The 19,791-nt window shown below is 35.6% G+C and overlaps 1 protein-coding gene across 2 annotated transcripts in view; it reads right to left on the bottom strand.

Annotated features, from left to right (window-relative positions):
- LOC145248178 (G2/mitotic-specific cyclin-B-like) overlaps positions 1-19,791 on the bottom strand; it is a 67,360-nt gene that overhangs the window by 15,477 nt on the left and 32,092 nt on the right. For both annotated transcript variants that reach the window (XM_080110025.1, XM_080110026.1), the window contains exons 3-7: positions 18,550-18,697; positions 16,578-16,705; positions 12,305-12,409; positions 7,968-8,123; positions 4,247-4,405 (exon numbers count right to left, since the gene is read on the bottom strand). In XM_080110025.1, coding sequence (XP_079966151.1) covers positions 4,247-4,405; positions 7,968-8,123; positions 12,305-12,409; positions 16,578-16,705; positions 18,550-18,697 — 696 coding nt within the window. The remainder of the gene's footprint in view (positions 1-4,246; positions 4,406-7,967; positions 8,124-12,304; positions 12,410-16,577; positions 16,706-18,549; positions 18,698-19,791) is intronic.

Raw genomic sequence — 19,791 nt, 5'->3', positions numbered from 1 at the left:
TTTTTGACAACTTCTTTGTATCTGTTAATACAAACCCTTTTCATTTAATGTAACGTTTAGTCAGCTCGAAGAACAGTGTTTATCATTGTATTTGAAAGATACAAATGGTGGCGGACACTGTTGATTGTTAAGTTTGAGAAAGTGAGTTAAAACTAAAAAAGCTATAAAAAATACTGTCACAAACCCACTGATTATGTCAGCCTATGTCATGGTAACATATTCGGTGGGTTTTTGACACTATTGTATAGTTTTTAGTTTTCAACTTAATTTCCCAAACTTAACGTATTCAACAGTCTGCAACTATTTCTGTTTTTCCAGCCAATTAAACATTTTACCTTACATAAAAACACTAAACAATTATCCAGTTAGGTAGAAATGTAACTTACCTTACCTTTGCTTTCATTTGTTTTTGGACAACTTTTTCGAATCTGTGTATAGTAACCCCCCCCCCATCACTCAAATATTAATTACTAACTCACATTTTTGTATACAGAAAAGAAAAGAAAGAAAGAAAAAAAAAATTAGCGTTTCAACGTTAGCTTTATCCACTGATTGTTGGTTGAGCCCAAGCCATGATTGACGGTAATCCTGAGGATCAGGATCCAATTCTGCAAGAGTACCATTTTTTCCATTTTTTTTTTTTTTTAGAGTGGATTGCTGTACTAAGAATATAAGAAACATGCATTTTCTCTTTTCCATTATACCAAATTGAGCCACAGCAACGCGTGGCAGGGTACAGCTAGTGTGTGTGTATATATATATATATATATATATATATATATATATATATATACACACACACATACACAGGTGTATATGTAAAACAGCACTAACCCTATTTGGGTTTAACAAGCTTCCTCCAAAATAGGAAGTTCCATGGAAGTATGAAAATCACAAGCGATCCCTAGGCGCATGTATATCCTCATTAGGGGAGATGACGTTAGGTTTTTGCAACTTGTGCAGGGAGGTGTCGACGATCTTAATAGAGCGCCTGGAATTCCTAAATTGGTCACCCATATTAGTAATGACCAGACTCAATGTTGCTTAAGTTTGGTGATCTAATGGGAACCAGTGTGTCAACGTGATTGTGCCATATATATATATATATATATATATATACACACACACTAGTAGGGGGGGGGTGCTCGGCGTTGCTCAGTCATAAAATACACTTAAATATATTTTAATTTACGCAGATTCCATATTTATTATTATATAGTCAATTTTCTATCGATTATTTCATATTATATTGTACCCTGGCTATCCGACAACTCTTTCTTCCGACATTGAGCACCGAAGAAAAAAAAAACTGGCTTTTTAGTTTTAAACCAAACTTCTTTTCATCAACACTCGGATCCTTCCCATGTTATAAAAATGGGTGTTCTCTAACTGCATTTCTAACTGATTATTCAACGGACTAGTGTCCTCCGATCCTTTAACGTCTATTTTAAAGGCCCAGGACTCATCTAGTGGTGTTGGTGTGTACGTGTTAACATATTACATACATGCATGACAACATATGTGTTGCTGCGTGGCCTTCTGTCTTTTGGGCCGCTGCCTGGGGGATTTGCCAATGTCTTAGGGAGCTGGATTCTACTATAAGAAGTTGCATGCAAGACAGACATAAGACAATATATGTTTTTATATATTGGTTTATTTCACTCCCAGGCATCTTGTCTTTCGCAGCATGGAGTGAAATCGACGATTTTGCACTTGTATTTCTCTGCATCCATTTGGAGACCGTTGCCCTCTTGTGGCGAGACCTTTTTAATCTATCTTGCTTCCTCAGTGTCTCCAAACAAAGTCACTAAACTTAACTCAGCTTATTCAAACCAGAACCCTTAACACGTCACGTCTTGTCCCCATTCGGATAGTTCTGGTTGAAACTGATCGATCACAGAGTTTGATACATGTTACAACATAATCCTTTCTGCACGCTTGCACAACTTAGTTCCCCACGATTCAATCTCTTATTTACTCCACTAAACAGATAGACAATTAGATAGATAGACCGATAGATAAACATAACTGAATAAATGCTTTCTACCCGGCATTGCCTGACATTTATTTACCACCCAGTCAAAATGAATGATTCTCGTCTTGAGGAAAACACCCTTCTTTGATAAACTTCTAGGACCAATCTTCACACCAGATTGGAAGTGGACAACTTATACCAAATCTATTGCTATGGTTACTGGAGGAATGGTCAGATCATTCTACCATTCTAGAAAGTGTCTCATCCTCGATGCAATCCTTTACCTGCATAAGAACCATATACGCTCTAAGAACAGCATTTCCATATCTAAGGAGGTGCTGCTCTGAACAATTTTTCTCTGTCTTGACAGAGTACAAAATCAACTTCACAATCTAGTAGATATTCTCGTCTCGTCCCTTCAGCATCTTTTGCATAGAAGAGATGTTGCTAGTCTCTTGTACAGCTATGTTCATGGTAGGTTCTCGGCCGAACTCTAATGCCTGATACCATCTGTAAAATAGTTTCAGCAAGAACTAGTCTAGCTACATCCATATCAAGGAACTTTCCTTCGCTCCTTCCCAAAAACTAAACAAAACTTCTATGAAATGTTATTTTCCTAGAACATCCCGATGGGGAAGTTGATACGACATGCCTGCTTCCCAACTAACTACAGCATGGTTGTCTTCAAGTGTAATGTAAACAAATACTTGAGCCGTCTTCATAGATGATCAATTCCTCTTAAGTAATGTTCTATCCATTCCACTTAGTTTCCAATCCTTTTGCAGCGATCATATCTAACGACCTCTTTAATCCTTATCCCGTAGTGACCCTTTAGTATATCTATTATAATAAAGCCGTATTCCTGTTTGTTCACAATGTCATATGTTTTTTGTGAACAAACAATGTCATCATATGACGTCATCGCTGATGTTACATATGACGGAGTTTCGACCTGACAATACTGGGTATATACATCTAGTGATGTGATGCCTTTGTTCAGTCCCAAGAGACAATGTATATCCTCTGTAAGGGTAGCTGCATGTGTAATTGTGTGGCAAGAGTTCCACAATCCTAAACACCTATCTTGAATTGGGACTGTACAGGTCTAGTGGCAAGGAAAAGTACTGCATGACTGGAAGCAATGCCGAGATAAGTGGAGAGCACACGCAGCACCTGAAATTCTCAAATGGTCACCCATTTTAGTACTGATCAGGCTCAAGGTTGCTTAACTTCGGTGATATAGCAGGAACCAGTGTGTTGACGTGAATTATGCAGTACACACACACACACACACACACATATATATATTATTCAGATTGTGAGAGAACATAATTATTTTCACAGTCAGACAACGTCACAGCTCACAAGTGTCATGACAGCCAACAAACCGGAAGTACACTCACACACAAATCTGTCATTTAGAATGCCAGTATAACGCAGGATTCTTAAAAATAAACATTTATTTATAATCCAAATTTTCGGTGTTATCACGCTCCTATCAGATTTTTTTTCTTTTTCATCCCAGCTGACAAGCAATCAAACAAAAGAGTGAAGCGTGCGCGTTATTTTAGGTAGTCAAGTCTCAAAATCACAGTGTCCTGAATTGGTTAAAGGAGTTCCCTTTTTGAAAGCATTGTTTAAATTTGAATAAATCTATAATAGCTCATATTGAACACTATTATATAAAAACAGTATTCATTATCCGGATTATTTCACTCCGGACATAAACCTTATAAATATAATTACAAGAGTCGTTTTAAAAGTAAAGTCTCATTTTTTAAGTAAAAAAGTTGAAGAGCTACAAAGACAGGAGTGGTAGCATTAAAACGAGCGACATTTTGTGATCCACAATTTATTTTTCTACATAGTCACCATCATTCTCAATGCACTTTTGCCAGGAATTCAATTACGAATTTGCTTCTGACGCACGTTCATGATAGAGATTACTTTTTAGTCCCATACCGTCAATATCTGCAACAGAGATGAAAATTTTAGGTGATGAATACTCAAATTCAGTCCCTATAATGCAATTTGCAATCGTCTCTTATCCATTCTGGCAGAATAAAATAGGAGGCTTTACTTTTGGAACGACTGTTGTATATATCGTACATATACTAGATGAACTGGGGAGCCTTATGTCAATTAAAAGTTTGTTTTTCTCGATAAGAAAAATGTCTAAATGTTCAACATCAAAAATATTCCTGCGAAATCTTTCTACAACATTTATACAAAGACTACATTTTTTTTAATGAAAGCAAAAAAGCTACTCACTTCTCTTTTATGGGATTCTGCCGAAAGAAATCTTCCTAAAAAGACGACGGGAGTTGGAATGCCAAGTTCAAAGTTGACGAGTTGCAGGACCAGCTGCTCCATCACAAGTAACTGACGTTTGCTGTACGAATAATCGGTCAAGTAAATCAACTGTGAAACCTGCAGAATATGAAAAGACAGGTAGAGACAGAGTTAGAGGTGGAATTATTCCTAATACGCCTAACAAGTTTCTGCAAATTGTAACAATAAAAAACAGTAATGTTATGAGCTGCATGTGGAGGTCATGTGATACTTAGTTGTGCTTAGTACTGAGAAATAGAATAGGAAATATCAGGTCAGTGCAAAATTTTTAAAATTACATTTTCACCCCAAACAAGACTGATGTATGGGGCTACTATCAGGGCCATAAGTTGCAGGGATAATGCAATTAAAAATAACAAACAAAAAAAAAACTATGCAAGTAGTTGAGCAGCAAAATGCCTGTTCACATTACACTTGAATTCTGCATGTCAGTACAGTTGCGAAGCAGGAACCCGGAAGGGAATTCCAAAGTCTAGCAGGGGAAGAAACTATCAGAGTAGACGGCTTTCTTACATCTAGGGATCTCTACTGTATATGGGTGGGACTTTGCTGTTTGTCAGGTTTATCAGGGGTATTTACATTCCAGGGATACAAAGGCTTGTAGTTCGTTAGAGCATCTACCATTAAAATACTTGTAAAACCGGCAAAGGGATGCAACATTTCGTGGATGGGACAGAGGTTGAAGCTTAGATGACAGTTCAGGATCTATCAGGTTGGTGACTCTTTTGAAGCCTGTCCAGTAGTGAGAGACTAGTAGCAGATGCACCGGCCCAAATGTGACAACATTACTACATACATGGACTACAATTTCTACTGGTTTGTAGAAAGGAGCATTTTAAATTATTTTAATTTATTTTATGCAAAAATTGAATGTGCGTGCAAAAGCAATCATGGTGATCAGTGAAAACAATAAGGAATACTTTGAATAATAAAGGCCATAATATCAAACATTACTTGTTGCCGACATTTTTAAATGTGGTATTCGTTCAAGACAAAGCCGAATATTCCAAAAATCAACTTTTAAAAAGGTAAGTGTTTAGGTAGTACTCTATTTTATATTAACCCAAAACTTTTTAATGACCAGCGTTTTATTTTTTTAAATAAAGGAAAAACATGCTATTCCAATCCACAGCGTTCCATTTTGGGAGGAATAAACTCCTTAAAATGAGGCACTCTGAATTGATATTAAAAAAACAAAAAAAAAAAAATCAAAAGCAAAGTATCCATTTATTTAAATGTACTTCGTTTAAATATGGTTTGTTCCTTACATTAAACATTCAATACCTTTTTTTATAAGAAAGAACCTAGCAATTGATACACATGTGCCTTGTTGTCCTTCAAGCTTACAACTAACATGGTGTCAGAAGAGAGATAATAATTAAAAAAGAAGGGGAGGCAATACATGCCAAAACATTAAAAAATCATAAGTACTACCACATCAATTGAGCTTAAAAAAAAAAAAAAAAAAAAAATCAGTACAGAACGACAAAATGGGTAGCAATGAAACAGTTTAACTTCGACCAACCTGAACAATGGGCGAAATGGATAAAAAAATTTATTTTTTTTAAAGATTGAACAGCGTTTGGATTAGAGAAACAACCGGAAAGCAAACAGATTCGTTAATCTGCTGCATAGCAATGAAATGGAGAATATACTCAAAACTTTAAACCTCTCACGAGAGGAATTAGAAATATTCAACACTGTCAAAAAAAGGCTCAACAGACATTTTACAGCTACCACGCAGTGTATGAGAGCTAGATTTAACAGCCGATTCCAAAAAAGAAAAGATTGATTCATCTATAATGTAAATCTCACCTGTCTGTTTAAATGTATTTATGTATGTCTGTTTAAATGTATTTATGTATGTATGTCTGTCGGCCTAAAACTTTCGACAGAAGCGACGGATTTTCACAAGATTGGTATCGTTTTAAAGTTCAACCCTCCGGACGACAAATATCGAAAAATTGGCTAACATTAATTCGTTCACCCTCAATTGGGCACTTTTCTACAAAGAGGGGCCGCTTTTTTCGCAGATATTTTCGAAAGTCATCCCCTCTTTTCGATTTACTAGCCTTAATTTAAAGGCTTTGCCACTTCCAGTTTGGCGAGGGATGCAACGATATCACTTTTTTTTAATATTCTTTTCCTCCTTTGTGGTACAGGTTCGAGCCTGTCTGCCACTTTTTTTTTTTTTTTTTTTTTTTTTTTGCTTAACACACCCGGGTAACGCCAGACACCCAAGCTACCTACACGATAGCCTTATTAGAGATCGTATAATTATCGGATGTTGGGACATTCTGTTATCCGAAAACTTACTAATGATCTCAGACTTTACCCTAGAAGGTCTGATAATGCGTGCACAGCAAAATGTATGTATACCACTATCTCTAATGAAAGAAACGCAGGCGGAATTACACAGGATGGAGGATATAGGAGGGTCATCAGTAAAGTAGAGAAGCCCACTGAATTGTTCTCACCCATGGTTGTGGACCCTAAACCAAATGGGAAAGTCAGAATATGTGCCGGCATCACCAAACTGAACAAAAGTGTAAAACACGATTTACACAGGTCATCCATGGTTGACCGCCTATTGGCTCAACTGGATGAAGCAAAAATAATGAGCAGATTACCTTCATCAGCACTGATTTAATTGCCTCCCCTTCGGGATCTTATCAGCCAGTGAGGGTTACCAAAAATGCATGCAACAGATGCTAATCAACATAGACGGTGCCATATGCATGCAGGATGACGTACTTGTATACAAAAGGAATCAGTGCGAGTATGATACCCAACTGAGAGTAACACTCAAGAGAATCCAAACAGTTAGCATCACACCTAAAGAATGCGAGATACCAAAATCATCACAAATTCCTAGAACACATCTTCAGCGTTGAGAGCCTACGACCAAATCTAGAAAGAGTTGCTGGTGTTGCAAACTTCTCAAAACCAATGGATACATCTGAAACCCAATAATTTCTGGGAATGGTCAACCAAATGGGCAAATTCATCCCAAATTTGACAGAGATGGCAAAACCCCTACATGATCTAGTGAGCAGAAAAGGAAAAAAAAAAAAAAAAAGCCTCTATTTGCGAAGTGACATTAATTAGGTTATTATTGTTGGAGATATGTAAAGTTCCATGTCTACATTGATAAACGAGACACAATAGACCTGTTGGAAGACAACATTCGATGAGTTATCTAAATACAGCCTAATTTAATGTGTAGAGTTTGAAAATTGGAGCTCTAGATTACACCATATACTCATGAGCCCAAGTTTGTATTTAAATTATAAATGTCAAAAATTAATCTTTGGAAAAAAAAAACAAAAAAAAACATCTGCATAAAGATTTTTCTATGATTAATTTTAATTAAAAGTTCACTGCCTATGAGAAAAACACTTTATAAAAAAGGACCTATATATATATATATATATATATATATATATATGATCTTAATAAAGAGGTGAATCAGCTTAGTTTATTCCATCCTTATATGCTTCAGTTTGCGTTTGTATTACCTTTATATATATATATATATATATATATTATACACACACACACTAAATGCTTGAAGCAAACTACATAAACCTTTTAAATACATATTTTAAACAAAAAAAAAACAAAAAAAAAAATTACAAACCTTTGGAATATTTTGCTCGAAAAACTTGGATGCAACAAAGAAACAAGCCACTCCAAGCAATTGCAAATTATCAAGTTGTATATCTTGCTGGAGAAGAAAGACATCCAAGAGCTTGATTGTCAGCATTATCGTTTCTTCACAAAATTCCAAGTGAACCTGGAAGAATAAAACTGAAAAGTAAAATTTATGTTGGAAAAAAAAAATTAAAGGATTTGTGTTTCTGTTTCTTGGGGAAATCAAGTCTTGTGGCTACAATGAATTTACAATCAATATGCGCTCCTCGAGTGTTGTTGGCACCGTACCTGGCTATGTTAGTTTCTATCTTTACCACTTTATAGTTTTTCTTCATACAAATATTTCAGAGAAAGAGATGAGTAAATATACGAGAGAGAGAGAGAGAGAAAAGAGTTGTGAAGTATACCGGGGTAAGAGGAGAGTGAGTATATCAGAAAGAGAGAGGGGGGGCAAGGGGGGGTGAGTATATCAGAGAGAGAGAGAGAGAGAGAGAGAGAGAAAGGGAGCAAGAGTGGGTGAGTATACTAGAGATAGAGAGGGGGGGCAAGGTGGGTTTTCTTTTATTTAATATATATATATATATATATATAGATATAAGTGTGTGTGTGTGTGTACATTTCCCTACGCAATAACTCAATTTTAAGCCTACAGATTCGAAATTTGATATACAGGGCACTGAGATTTGGGAAAATCGATATGATTGGTTTTCGGACAGAAATTTGGCGATTAAGGGGTCAAAGTTCAGCGATTTGACCTTTGAGAATTCTACCAAACTCCTACAATTTTGGGTCTAAATACTTGAAATTTTAGATATCGATTCCTTATTTAATTTTAAGAGGTCATAATAGGAGTCAAAGTTAAAAATTATCCGTTTTTTTTTGTTTTTTTTTGCTCAGCATACACCTCAAAACACCCGGGCAACGCCGGGCACCCATGCTAGTAGTATATGAAAGTAAAACTTGGCCATTGAAAACTGACTGCATACATTATGAAACGATACAGTGGAAGTGCAATGTTAATCTTAAACACGGGTTTGGTTCTGAGCCTCAGAGGAAAGTGAACCTGGACAGTATTGAGATGCATGCAGAAGCGTAAACTGATGGTATGGTCACATTGAAAAAAATGGACGAGAGTTCTTGGGTTGGTAAATGTTGAACAGGATCAGTTCACAGGAAAAGAAAGAAAAATGGGAAAAAGTGATAAAAATGGACTTCAGAAAAAGGCATAAAGACCTGGCCAGAGATAGGTTAGCTTAGAAGTCAATTTCTAAAAACCATCCACCGCATGCCAGCATGTAAAACAACGTTTGATGATGATGGCGACTCTTTATCTCAGTGCCTCTGTATGATTTGCATCATTTCAGCATCTTACCGACTTTGACAAGCATAGATTGAAACCATTTCTTGGCAGAATCACTTCACGATGCTCATACACGTTAAAGTGTTTGAAAAGGATACAAACTGTCAAGTATTTTTTCACATGATTTTATTACACCCTCTCTTCACCATGACAATGCACCTTCGCACAACACCTTGAGCGTCCAGCATTTCTGGATTGAGATGAACATGCCCAGTACTAGAATTACCATATGACCCCCCCCCACAAACTCAAAGGATACCAATTTGAAAAAAAAAAAGATTTAATCCTCTACTGAAACTGATTGCTTTAATTAAATAGACTGAAATTATTTTATACTGTCAGCTGATAAGCCGACTGAGATAACTAAGATTGACTTCTGCAGTAGTGGTGACTGAAGATCTAGGTGCAAGCCTCTTCTTTTGGTGCATTGGTTGGATAAAAATGTTGTATAGATGACTGGTAACGCCAGGAAAATATTGGATGTATTGCATACGCAATTACGGATCTGGGCAAAACCAGATGTTGAATCCAGTTGGAGCAATGACGTCAACCCTATATTCCAATCGAAGAGTCGGGATCATGGAACAATGAGAGCCACATATTTTAACCTGAAATGGAATATCAACGAAAAAAAGACATTCCAAAGGAACAATCAGGATTCCGATTGATGTCAATATAAGACATAAACAGAGAGCGAGTGTATGTGTGAGAGAGAGAGAGAGAAAGGACAGTGAATGACCAGTCACACCAATCACCAATCCATATACTGACCCAAACTATCTTGTCATTCTATCACTGCAATTGATGTTGACTTAAGTGTTCGTTTTCAAAAATCACGGCTATCAGCATATATATATATATACACACATATATATATATATATATATATATATATATAAATAAAATAATTACAATTAAATTATCCATTCACATGAAATCACTTTTTTCTTCACCCTATTCCCTCTGCTTCATTTTTTGTTGTCAAGTAAGATCTTTGACTTACTTGTAGTTTCATCAAATACTGTTGAAAGCAAAATCCGATCCCGCATTTTGCTAAATCCTACCCTCCAATGAGAAGGAAAGTATTTCTTCGAAACTCCGCAGATTAAGGACTTATTTAGTGTGTTTCCTTTTCAAATTAAATATGTTTTTAAGTCTTTTTCAAAGTGTGTTTTTTACATGTTTTATTAACTATTTGCTTATATATATATATATATATATATATATATATATATATATATATATATATATATATATATATATATATATATATATATAAGTATGCATTTGTTAAAGTGTAACTAGTAAATTATTTAAACCGATTATGCTACAAAAAGCTACACTGATAAGTATTCATAAGAAAGTAGACCTCACTTCCATTATTTTGTCCTTTAGTCCTCACATTCTGTGAGCGATGTTTCTGACAAGGGGAGAAGAATTGCTGTTTGCTAGGTTGAAATATATTTTTATAACATTTGTTGGGTAATTTTTATCCAAATACGTCCTAAAATGGAGAACCGTTCTCATATCTGGGGCAGAGCTCAGAACCCTTTCCTGCCTTGACAGGGGTTAAAAAAAAAAAAAAAAAAAAATCCTTGCAGGTGACGTCCATTTATCTTCTTTGCAACCCTTCCTCACAGAAGAGATGTTGCATGTCTACCTCTAGTAGATAGTTATTTTCATAAGTGCTCGACTGAGCTTCAATCTATGCCCCCCCTGCAAAACATTCACAGCAAACACTTGTCTAGCTACAACCACCATCAACAATTGTGTACCTAAATCTAAACAAGTTCTATGAACAGAATTTATTTCCTAGAATTGCCCACTGTAGGTCTGCTTTCCAGCTGAATATGATATGGTAGTTTTCAAGTCCAATGTAAACAAGTTCTTGTTGAGCTTTCCTCTTAAATAAAGTTCAAATTTCTGCTACTACTGACTACTATGCTGTTGTCTCACTAACCACCATACAGGGTGGAACGATAAAGTTGTCACCCAAATGAAAACACTACAGTTTATTTTAAAACTTATTGGAAAAAAAAAAAAAAATCAATTCAGGTAACTTGATTATGTAGTAGAGCTGACATCTATTCAATTTAGCCGCCTTTAGCCTCAATCACCGCCTCAATACAGGTCCAGAACTGGGAGCATGCCTTTTCTACAAGTGCCGATGGGAGCTCGGCGAATACTCAGTGGATGGCGATGATCAGGCTAACTTTGGTGTTGTGGGAGGTCATGTTGGTGATATTTCGACGCATGACCAAATGAAGTAGTCCAGCGGGTTCAGGTCGGGGAAAGGGGTAGTGAGAGAAGGGTACAAAGTCATAGAACTCCTGAAGCCAAGCCTGGGTCTCTTTGGACTTGTGAGCCGGTGCAGAGTCCTGCTGCCACACTCAGTTTCTGCCAGCAGCCACCTGATTACACCAGGAGATCACCACACTCTTCAGCATATCCTGGTACACTGGTGTTGACTTTAAAACTGATTTCGAAGATGTGAGGTGTTATGATGTAGCCCTCACTTGAAACCACACCAAAGACCATTATGGTGTCCGGAAACTTTTTTGGCAATTCAGCGATGCATTTTGAGGCTGCTGGCAATGGTCCTGTTGTCTTGGATTGATAGAGAGCATGAGTTATACGTAGCACATCTCCGATCTCACTCGTTGAACATTGCGTCACTTTCAGACATGATAGAAGGCTCCTATCGTGCTTGGTATTTGTACACAACTGGACAACTAGTAGATGGTCTTCATAAAAAAACCTGTTTTCATCAAAAGGAAATGAAATCATGTAGTCTTTTCTAGGGCGACAATTTTATCGTTCCATCGTGTACAATCTTTATTCTTGAGTGGTCTTCAGGCCTTGATAACAAGTGACTCCCTTGTATAAAAAAAAGTAACTTTATGTCGTGAATGGAGCGATTTATATTAAAAACGATCATGAAAATGTATTTTTAATGTAATTACCTGTACATTGATCAGCCAATCAATAAGAATCGAGCGACTTGTTGCAGATACTTCAGTTTGATCATCCAAATAGTCGGTGGGCAACGTCCACTTTTGTTCCATTTCCTAAAGAGAAATTCCAGAGGAGAGAAAAACCTTTTGCAATATAATAAAGAAACGCATTCAATAAACGAATGGCAAATGGCAACAGGTTCAATCTAGAATCAAACTAGCTTCTGTTCTAGCTTTTGCCTGCAGCCCCTTTCAAATTTCATCTTTGAAAGACACCATCCGATCATAAAACCCATCTGCATTTTTTTTGGTCACACTTACATCCCACTCCTATTTAGAGATTTAATTGCTAATTTTCTGTTTTGAACAAATCCAAAATAACTGAGCTAGGCGATCTATTATACTGTTTTTTTGTTTTTGTTGTTTCACTTTTCAATGTCAATTTGTAAAAAATTTATATTTATGAAAAAAAAAAAAAAAAGTAACATTTTCTAAAACATTTGGGGGATATTTTAAACTAGAATGGCCCCTGGAGTAAATCTATCTCCAAAACCCAAGTAAAAGTTTATTGTAACATAAGCGTTTGGGGGCGTAGCGAAAGTATTACGTCATGCATGTATAAAAAATTAATATCAGAAGTTAGGGGAGAGCGAGAAGAAAGAGAAAATGAAAACGCCACTGGCAGTTGGTCAGCGACGGTCGAGGAACACGCGAGTCTGCTTTCTCCTACTCCAGTTTCCAAAAGTCGAACTTTGTAGAACTGGATGCCGTGTAAGTATGATTTACAGCATGAGTTTTCTGGTACCGTGTATTGACAATGAGCTACTGTTTTGGTTCCGTGAAATGACAAATCACCAAGAAAAGCTGTGTCAAAGCTATCATTTTCCTTTGCGGTTATCTCTACATGCATGTTGGGTCTGTTAGAGAGAAACAGACGCCTGCAGTACATTATGACATACTTCCATCCTATGGACGTCCAGCACGAATACAGATTCCACAATATTCTATGATTTTTATGACAGATATTGCTCTTTGATGACAATCCGAAGACTAAGAAAGTATTGCACGTTAAGCTCAACCGCGTCATCAGATGAAATTTAAAAAAGATCCTTTGTTTACATTTATTATAGAGGGTGTAGGGTGCAAACATACGAACTGAATTACCTGCCCTTGGTTTTGAAATTCTTTAATTCAGTTTGCAAAATGTAGTGTAACTTCAGAATATATCTGGTTATGGAGGGGGGGGGGTCTATCTAAAAAAAAACTTATAGGATTTTGTAACATATTTCCATTGTATGAACGTCTGGAACAAATGCAGACTTAACGATATTATACCATCTTTGGAGAGAACGGTCTTAGCCCGAAAGCCAAGAAAGTATTTGAGCTAAAGTTTCACTGTAACACAACAGCCTTATTAGAGTAAATTAACCCCATTAAAAAAAAAAAAAAAAAAAAAAAAAAAAAATTATTCATTTCTGGCGATCGGACGACTCCATCTTTTAAAAAGGGTGTGAAGGGTGATACTGTTAGTATCAACATTAAACTGTCCCAGCGTATTATTTTAAGGTTCTCACTAACTGACCTAAACGTTGTATGCAGAGACAGTCAAAAAGGAAATGAGAACTTCGACACAAATTTTCCAGGCACAAGAAAAACTTATTTATTTTCTTCGTTTACCACACCAGTAGGTGTGTCAGAAATTTCGTGAAAAATGTTGAATAATTCCACTCCTGTCTTTCGAAGCTTATAACTCCTCGAAAAATGTAATTCAAGCCCTAATGTTTTTTTTTTCAATTAAAAAGGAGCAAGGACCAAGGTTTCATTACAAAAAAAAAAAGTGTTTAAAAAAAAAAAAAAGAAAAAAAAGGTTTTAAACTTCGGACTTTACAGGTAAATTTCTAAAAAACACTACTTTTTTGTTTTAATTTGAATATATTATTTATTGATCTTTTATCTTCAATTTGTGATATATAAAACTATGAGTAAATTAATTATTTACTTTTTAATAGACACTTGAAAATGGGGGGGGGGCGTGAATAAAAAAAAAAGCGTTTGTCTATAATATTATATTTAGTTTATTGGAAAGAGCATAAAATTTCACATTGACCCTGAAAATATCGTAAAAATAGAATCAATAGAAAAATTGATTGATTTTTAAAGTTTAAAAATTGAAAAATACTGAGCTCGTAAAATTCAATTAATTTCATTACCGTTTTTTAAAAAATAAAAAAAATATTTCTATTACTTTTAAAACAACTTTAAAAGTTTATTTTGGAAGTATAATCCATGAAGAAAATAAACAACCCACTTTTAAAAGAGAAATTACGAGTTTTTTATATTTTATTCGCAGTTTCGTGTTATGGGTGTCAAAAATTCCTACAAAAAATTCTGATACACCTATCACACCAGTCGCCAACACGTATTTAACACAAGTAGGTCCTCTCTCTCCGACTGCCACGTCGGCTGGCTCTCATTCAAAGGGGTCAGCGGAAGAGGTGTCGCGCGTTTGCCGAGTATAACTTCCTACTCGCCACGCATTTTTCTTTCATCTTTTTCCTCCTCTTTCTCACTCTCTTCCTTCTGATCTCTATGATTATATATGCATCCCCCCCCCCTGGCGTCACGGCCACGTCACGGCTTAAATCAGTAACTCGGCATGCGAGTAATGACTTAATGGCGGAACCAGACAACATTACATTATATTGACGCTTTGAGAACAAAGTTACCCTCCTGAGAAAAAAAAAAAAAAAAAAAAAAAAACGTAATGCGTTCAGATTTTTCTTTAGTCTTTTTACAATCTAAATATATCAAATGGAGCGGAGGAGTAATAAATAAGAATAAATTATACAATGAAAGACTCCCAACTTTTATACCTCCTTATTGTAATCAAAGGTTTTAGGATCTCCAATCCAAACCTGCTGGGAATACTTTCTTAAAGGGTATTTTTAGCAAACCATTTATACTTGCAAATATGTCTTTGTAGCAAGTTAAAATCATGCTTGTTTATATAAAGACTAAGTTTGTTTTATTTTTTTTTTTTAATTAATTGCTTTTCTTTTCTTTCTAATGTGGGGACAATGTTGATCAGAATGAAATAAATTCTCGAGTTATGTGGATTATTCAAACTACTATTGCCCCCATTCTGAATAATACGAATTATAAAAATCACTCCCGAGAGACAATTAAAATATTCTGAAATAATATTTTATAAGTGGATTATTTCATTTTACGACATATCACCCTATTTGGTAGTTTAAATGCTGAATCAAGTTGTTTGGGTATAGTTACCTCCATCAAGACGGAGGCTACGTTTTTGTTTGTTTGGGTAAAGCCTAGTGTCCACATCGCTTGACCAAGGTTTAAATTAGACCAGACTTACTTATGGGTTATCTAAGTTAAAACGTCACAGAAAAAGGTAAAACCTTTTTTTGGGGGGCAATAACTTTGGTTCTTTTCATTGTAGAGACTCATTACTTGGCCCATGTTGTAGCTAATGAAGTTCCGCATCTTAACTTTGAAAAGTTTGGCTATGACCGAAATCGGAACAGAATTTCATTCTTTGACCCCCCCCCCCCCCCAATTTAATGATTTTTGATAACAGCAAGCAAAATTTCCTTGATAACTTAATAACTATCTGATCAAATAGTTATTAAGTTATCGAGGTTTCAAGGGCATAACTTCCGGAATATTCATACAATATGGAGAAGTAAGAGCCAGATAAGACTTTGACACATCCTTACATTGTCTAAAGGCTGGGTATTTGGTTATCTCCCACCACAAGAACTGTAACAGTAAAGTCGGAAAGTGGGATTGAAAAAGTGCTCAAGAGAAACCCTCTGAATCTGCAAAAGATGCTCGTGCAGCTCCGTCGACATCCCCAGCAGGGCGCCTCAGTCGATTAGCCTAAAACTATTTGTCAAAGAAAGAAAGCAAAGCCTGGGAGGATAAGGGGTTCCTAGAACTGCAAAAACCAGCATTGCACCGCAATCAACAGGGATCAGTTCATTACAGGAATGGCCTAATCACCTACACAAGAATATATATACCCGAGAATATATACACATTATCCCCCCCCACCACCACAACAGAGTATAAGTACCCAACGTCTTTCTAGATATACATTTTAATTAGAAAAACATCAGGGAAACCAATGCTAATGATAATCATCTGATTCATACAAAATAAATATACAATCAACAATTTCAGACAATTTGGGCCGATGAAAGAGTTATAAAAAAAAAAAAAAAAAAATTTAAACCAAGATGTCGGCAAACAATCCTACTTGCAAATATCGCATGATTTCTTGCGCATATTCTGTGCACATCTCCGTATCAATGAGGCCCTCATCAATAGCGATTATCTGGTCAGTAATGGTTTCGACTTCAGACTTAGCAGCACTCAGCGACAGATCTGAAAGAGAAAATCAAGCAAATCGAATAATATTTCTGAGTTTTTGAGATGAAGATTAAGAATTCATGTTCTTCAGACCGTTTTCATCTTGTTACTTTCATAACGTTTCGGTAGATGTAACCTCCGGCATTCTGCAAGTATATTTTGTCAAAATCGGGATCTGCATAGAATTTCAAACAGATTTTTTTTCAAATTGTTTCACATTGTGCGATAAAATTATTTTTCTCATAAATCGATGAGAAACTGAAAAAGGAGTTTTAATTCAGTCAGGTCACCTCTTGCATGCAAAATTCGATAGGACCGTTAAACTGGATTAACATGAAAATAATCTACCTGCTGCCACAATCAAATCTATTACTGCTCATAATTACCGGTCATTTGTCGGCTGCTCCCATTTTGTAAACATGCGTTGCAGGTTTTGATGATTCATATCGATGGAAGACGTTGCGCAGGTGATAGATGATTACCAAAGGAAGAATGAGGGGCACAGTGAATTGAAAATATATGATTGTAGTGTAACCCCCCAAATAAAATGAGTATTTTATTGCGCTGGAGATCATGTTGGGGCCGACCTATTTGAGAAAAGTAATGTCCAAGATTATCTGCAGAGAAGTCCTCTTTAAATGGAGTCTTTATCTCGAGTGGATATCTTGAGTACTGAACTTCTGGATGGCAGAATGGTGACCGCAAACAAATGCCAAAATCAGTCAACTATCCTACCTTGTTACTTGTTCTTGTACACGCTCATACATGACTTGTCAAGACTGACTACTTTATACTCTCCAAAGGATTAAGTAAACCTAAGATTGGTGGAAAACAAACGATGCATATTCAACTTTATCTTAGTTTCAAATAACTGACCATTGTGTGGAGGTATAGGAAGAAAGAGAAGGGGTATCGATAATCATTAGTCAACATATCTCAATTTCTCATGTTCAAACATTGCATGCTTCGAAGAAAGCAACTTTACTATCCCCCACTCTCTTTGAGCCATGTGACACCGTATGTTTCTATCCATTCCCAGGCATCTTAACATTTAGTTCAGAAAGTTGACCTCTAACTCGACTTTCATTTTCTATTATTTACAACTAACTAATTTATATACTAGCGAGTTTATTCGCCCACTAGCAGATTATATATATATATATATATATATATATATGCAAAATTAAATTACTGATCTATTTGTATGGTTTTATATGAACACTAGCGGGGCGCCAGGCGTTCCCCGGTCGTAAAATATGCATAAATATATTTTAATTCATACAGAAACGGAGACATTTGCATGCGAGTATTATGTTTTCTTCTAAACAGTTCACTTTTTGTAAGTAAAAAAAAAAAAAAAGAAAAAGGAAAAAGGAAAATACTAGAGCTGAGACCGAAACCTAAACACAGTGAGTCAAGTACGATATCCATCAGACCAGCATGACAATCTTTAAAATGTTTTCAAACCTGCTTATTCTTAACAAAGAATGTAATCGTGAACCAGTCACGCATACGCATTCGTGAAACAGTTAGCAAACATAAAAATTCGATGACTCACGTGCCAATTTTTCAATTTTGACCGCTTAACAGCACTTTTTTTCCAGATGAAAAGTGATTAAGGAGTTTTCCACATGTCTGAATATCATATATACCAAATTTCAAATCTGCAGATAAAATTAGTTGAGTATATAGGTTGAGAAGTGTCCTCACGCACACACACTTATAGATATAGAAAAAAAGTGCTATTTTTGACAATGGATAAAGTTTTTGTCATCTTGATAAAAAGGCATGCATTAGTTGATTATAATCTCATCAGATTCATATAATACGCAAATAAAATGCACAAGAAAATATATTACCTGCAAATGGTAACGAACAACGCTTATGTAAAATAGATTTGCACTCTGGAATTAGATCCAAGCATCCTTTCTCTTCGGGATGGCGACAGTTTACAGTTTTTGACTTTGGTGTAGTTGGGTCTCGAATGTTCTCGAGATCACGAAATACCTGTCAAATAGGAAAATAGATATATGCAAACGAGTCATTTGTCAAATAGGAAATTAAATATACGCAAGTGAGTCATTTGTCAAATAGGAAATTAAATATACGCAAGTGAGTCATTTGTCAAATAGGAAATTAAATATACGCAAGTGAGTCATTTGTCAAATAGGAAATTAAATATACGCAAGTGAGTCATTTGTCAAATAGAAATGGTTATATTTAGATGCAAGAGTGTAAACGGTATGGTTATAGTATTGTAAATTTCAGCACAAGGTTCAAAATTAATCGAAATTTCACCAAGTAGAAGACGTTATGTGTCCTGGCGATGCCGTCACAAAGATAGAAAACCATTAGTCTTACGTGGCGAATGAACAGGAAATGTTCTTTCCTTTTCACTGGGCCACCAGAAAGAGCTGTGGGGCTTATGAATAGCTTCTCCCTCTCCCATGAGGGAGGAGGCGAGAGTTTTATGCGTATACATGTATACATAAAAAAAATTATATAATTTCAAATATTTCCACGACTTTTTCATTCTGAAATAGAACAAAGCCATACTTTTCGCAGCAAATATATTTTTAAATATTGTACTGGTATTTTATTTTCTTCAATTTATTCATCCAGAAGAAGTCTTTCAATAAAGCGGAAACGTTGATGGACATAACTTGGTTTGTACCTTTTTTTTTTAATCTCTATCACATCAGAATACTATTTCCAGTATATATATATATATATATATATATATATATATATATATATAAGATCTCCGAACATGTTTAAAGCTCAGGTACATTTGTAAGGTTTCTTTATGAAAACTTATTGAGAGAGAGCAAAAAAAAAAAAAAAAAAAAAAAAGCCGGAGAGAAGATAGAAAGTTCGGCTGTTACATCATTGTCAGGGATTGAAGAACGCCCCAAACTAAATTACAGAAAAGTTCATATTTTCATTTAGAAAATATTTAAAAAAAAATAAACATCAGTCTCTTATCTTCAATATTTAACAGTTCAATCACAGGAAATGGAAATTATGGTCAGCAAGATAAATTAAAAATATGACAAATTTGTTCTAAGAGTATTCTATGGTCATTGCAGACCAAGTTTGCT

This window comes from Euprymna scolopes, chromosome 26 (genome assembly GCF_053919585.1).
Source record: "Euprymna scolopes isolate OS-2025 chromosome 26, ASM5391958v1, whole genome shotgun sequence".
Taxonomy (NCBI): domain Eukaryota; kingdom Metazoa; phylum Mollusca; class Cephalopoda; order Sepiida; family Sepiolidae; genus Euprymna; species Euprymna scolopes.
The sequence above is the reverse complement of the archived record's forward strand: the minus strand, read 5'-3'. Positions and strand labels throughout refer to the sequence as shown.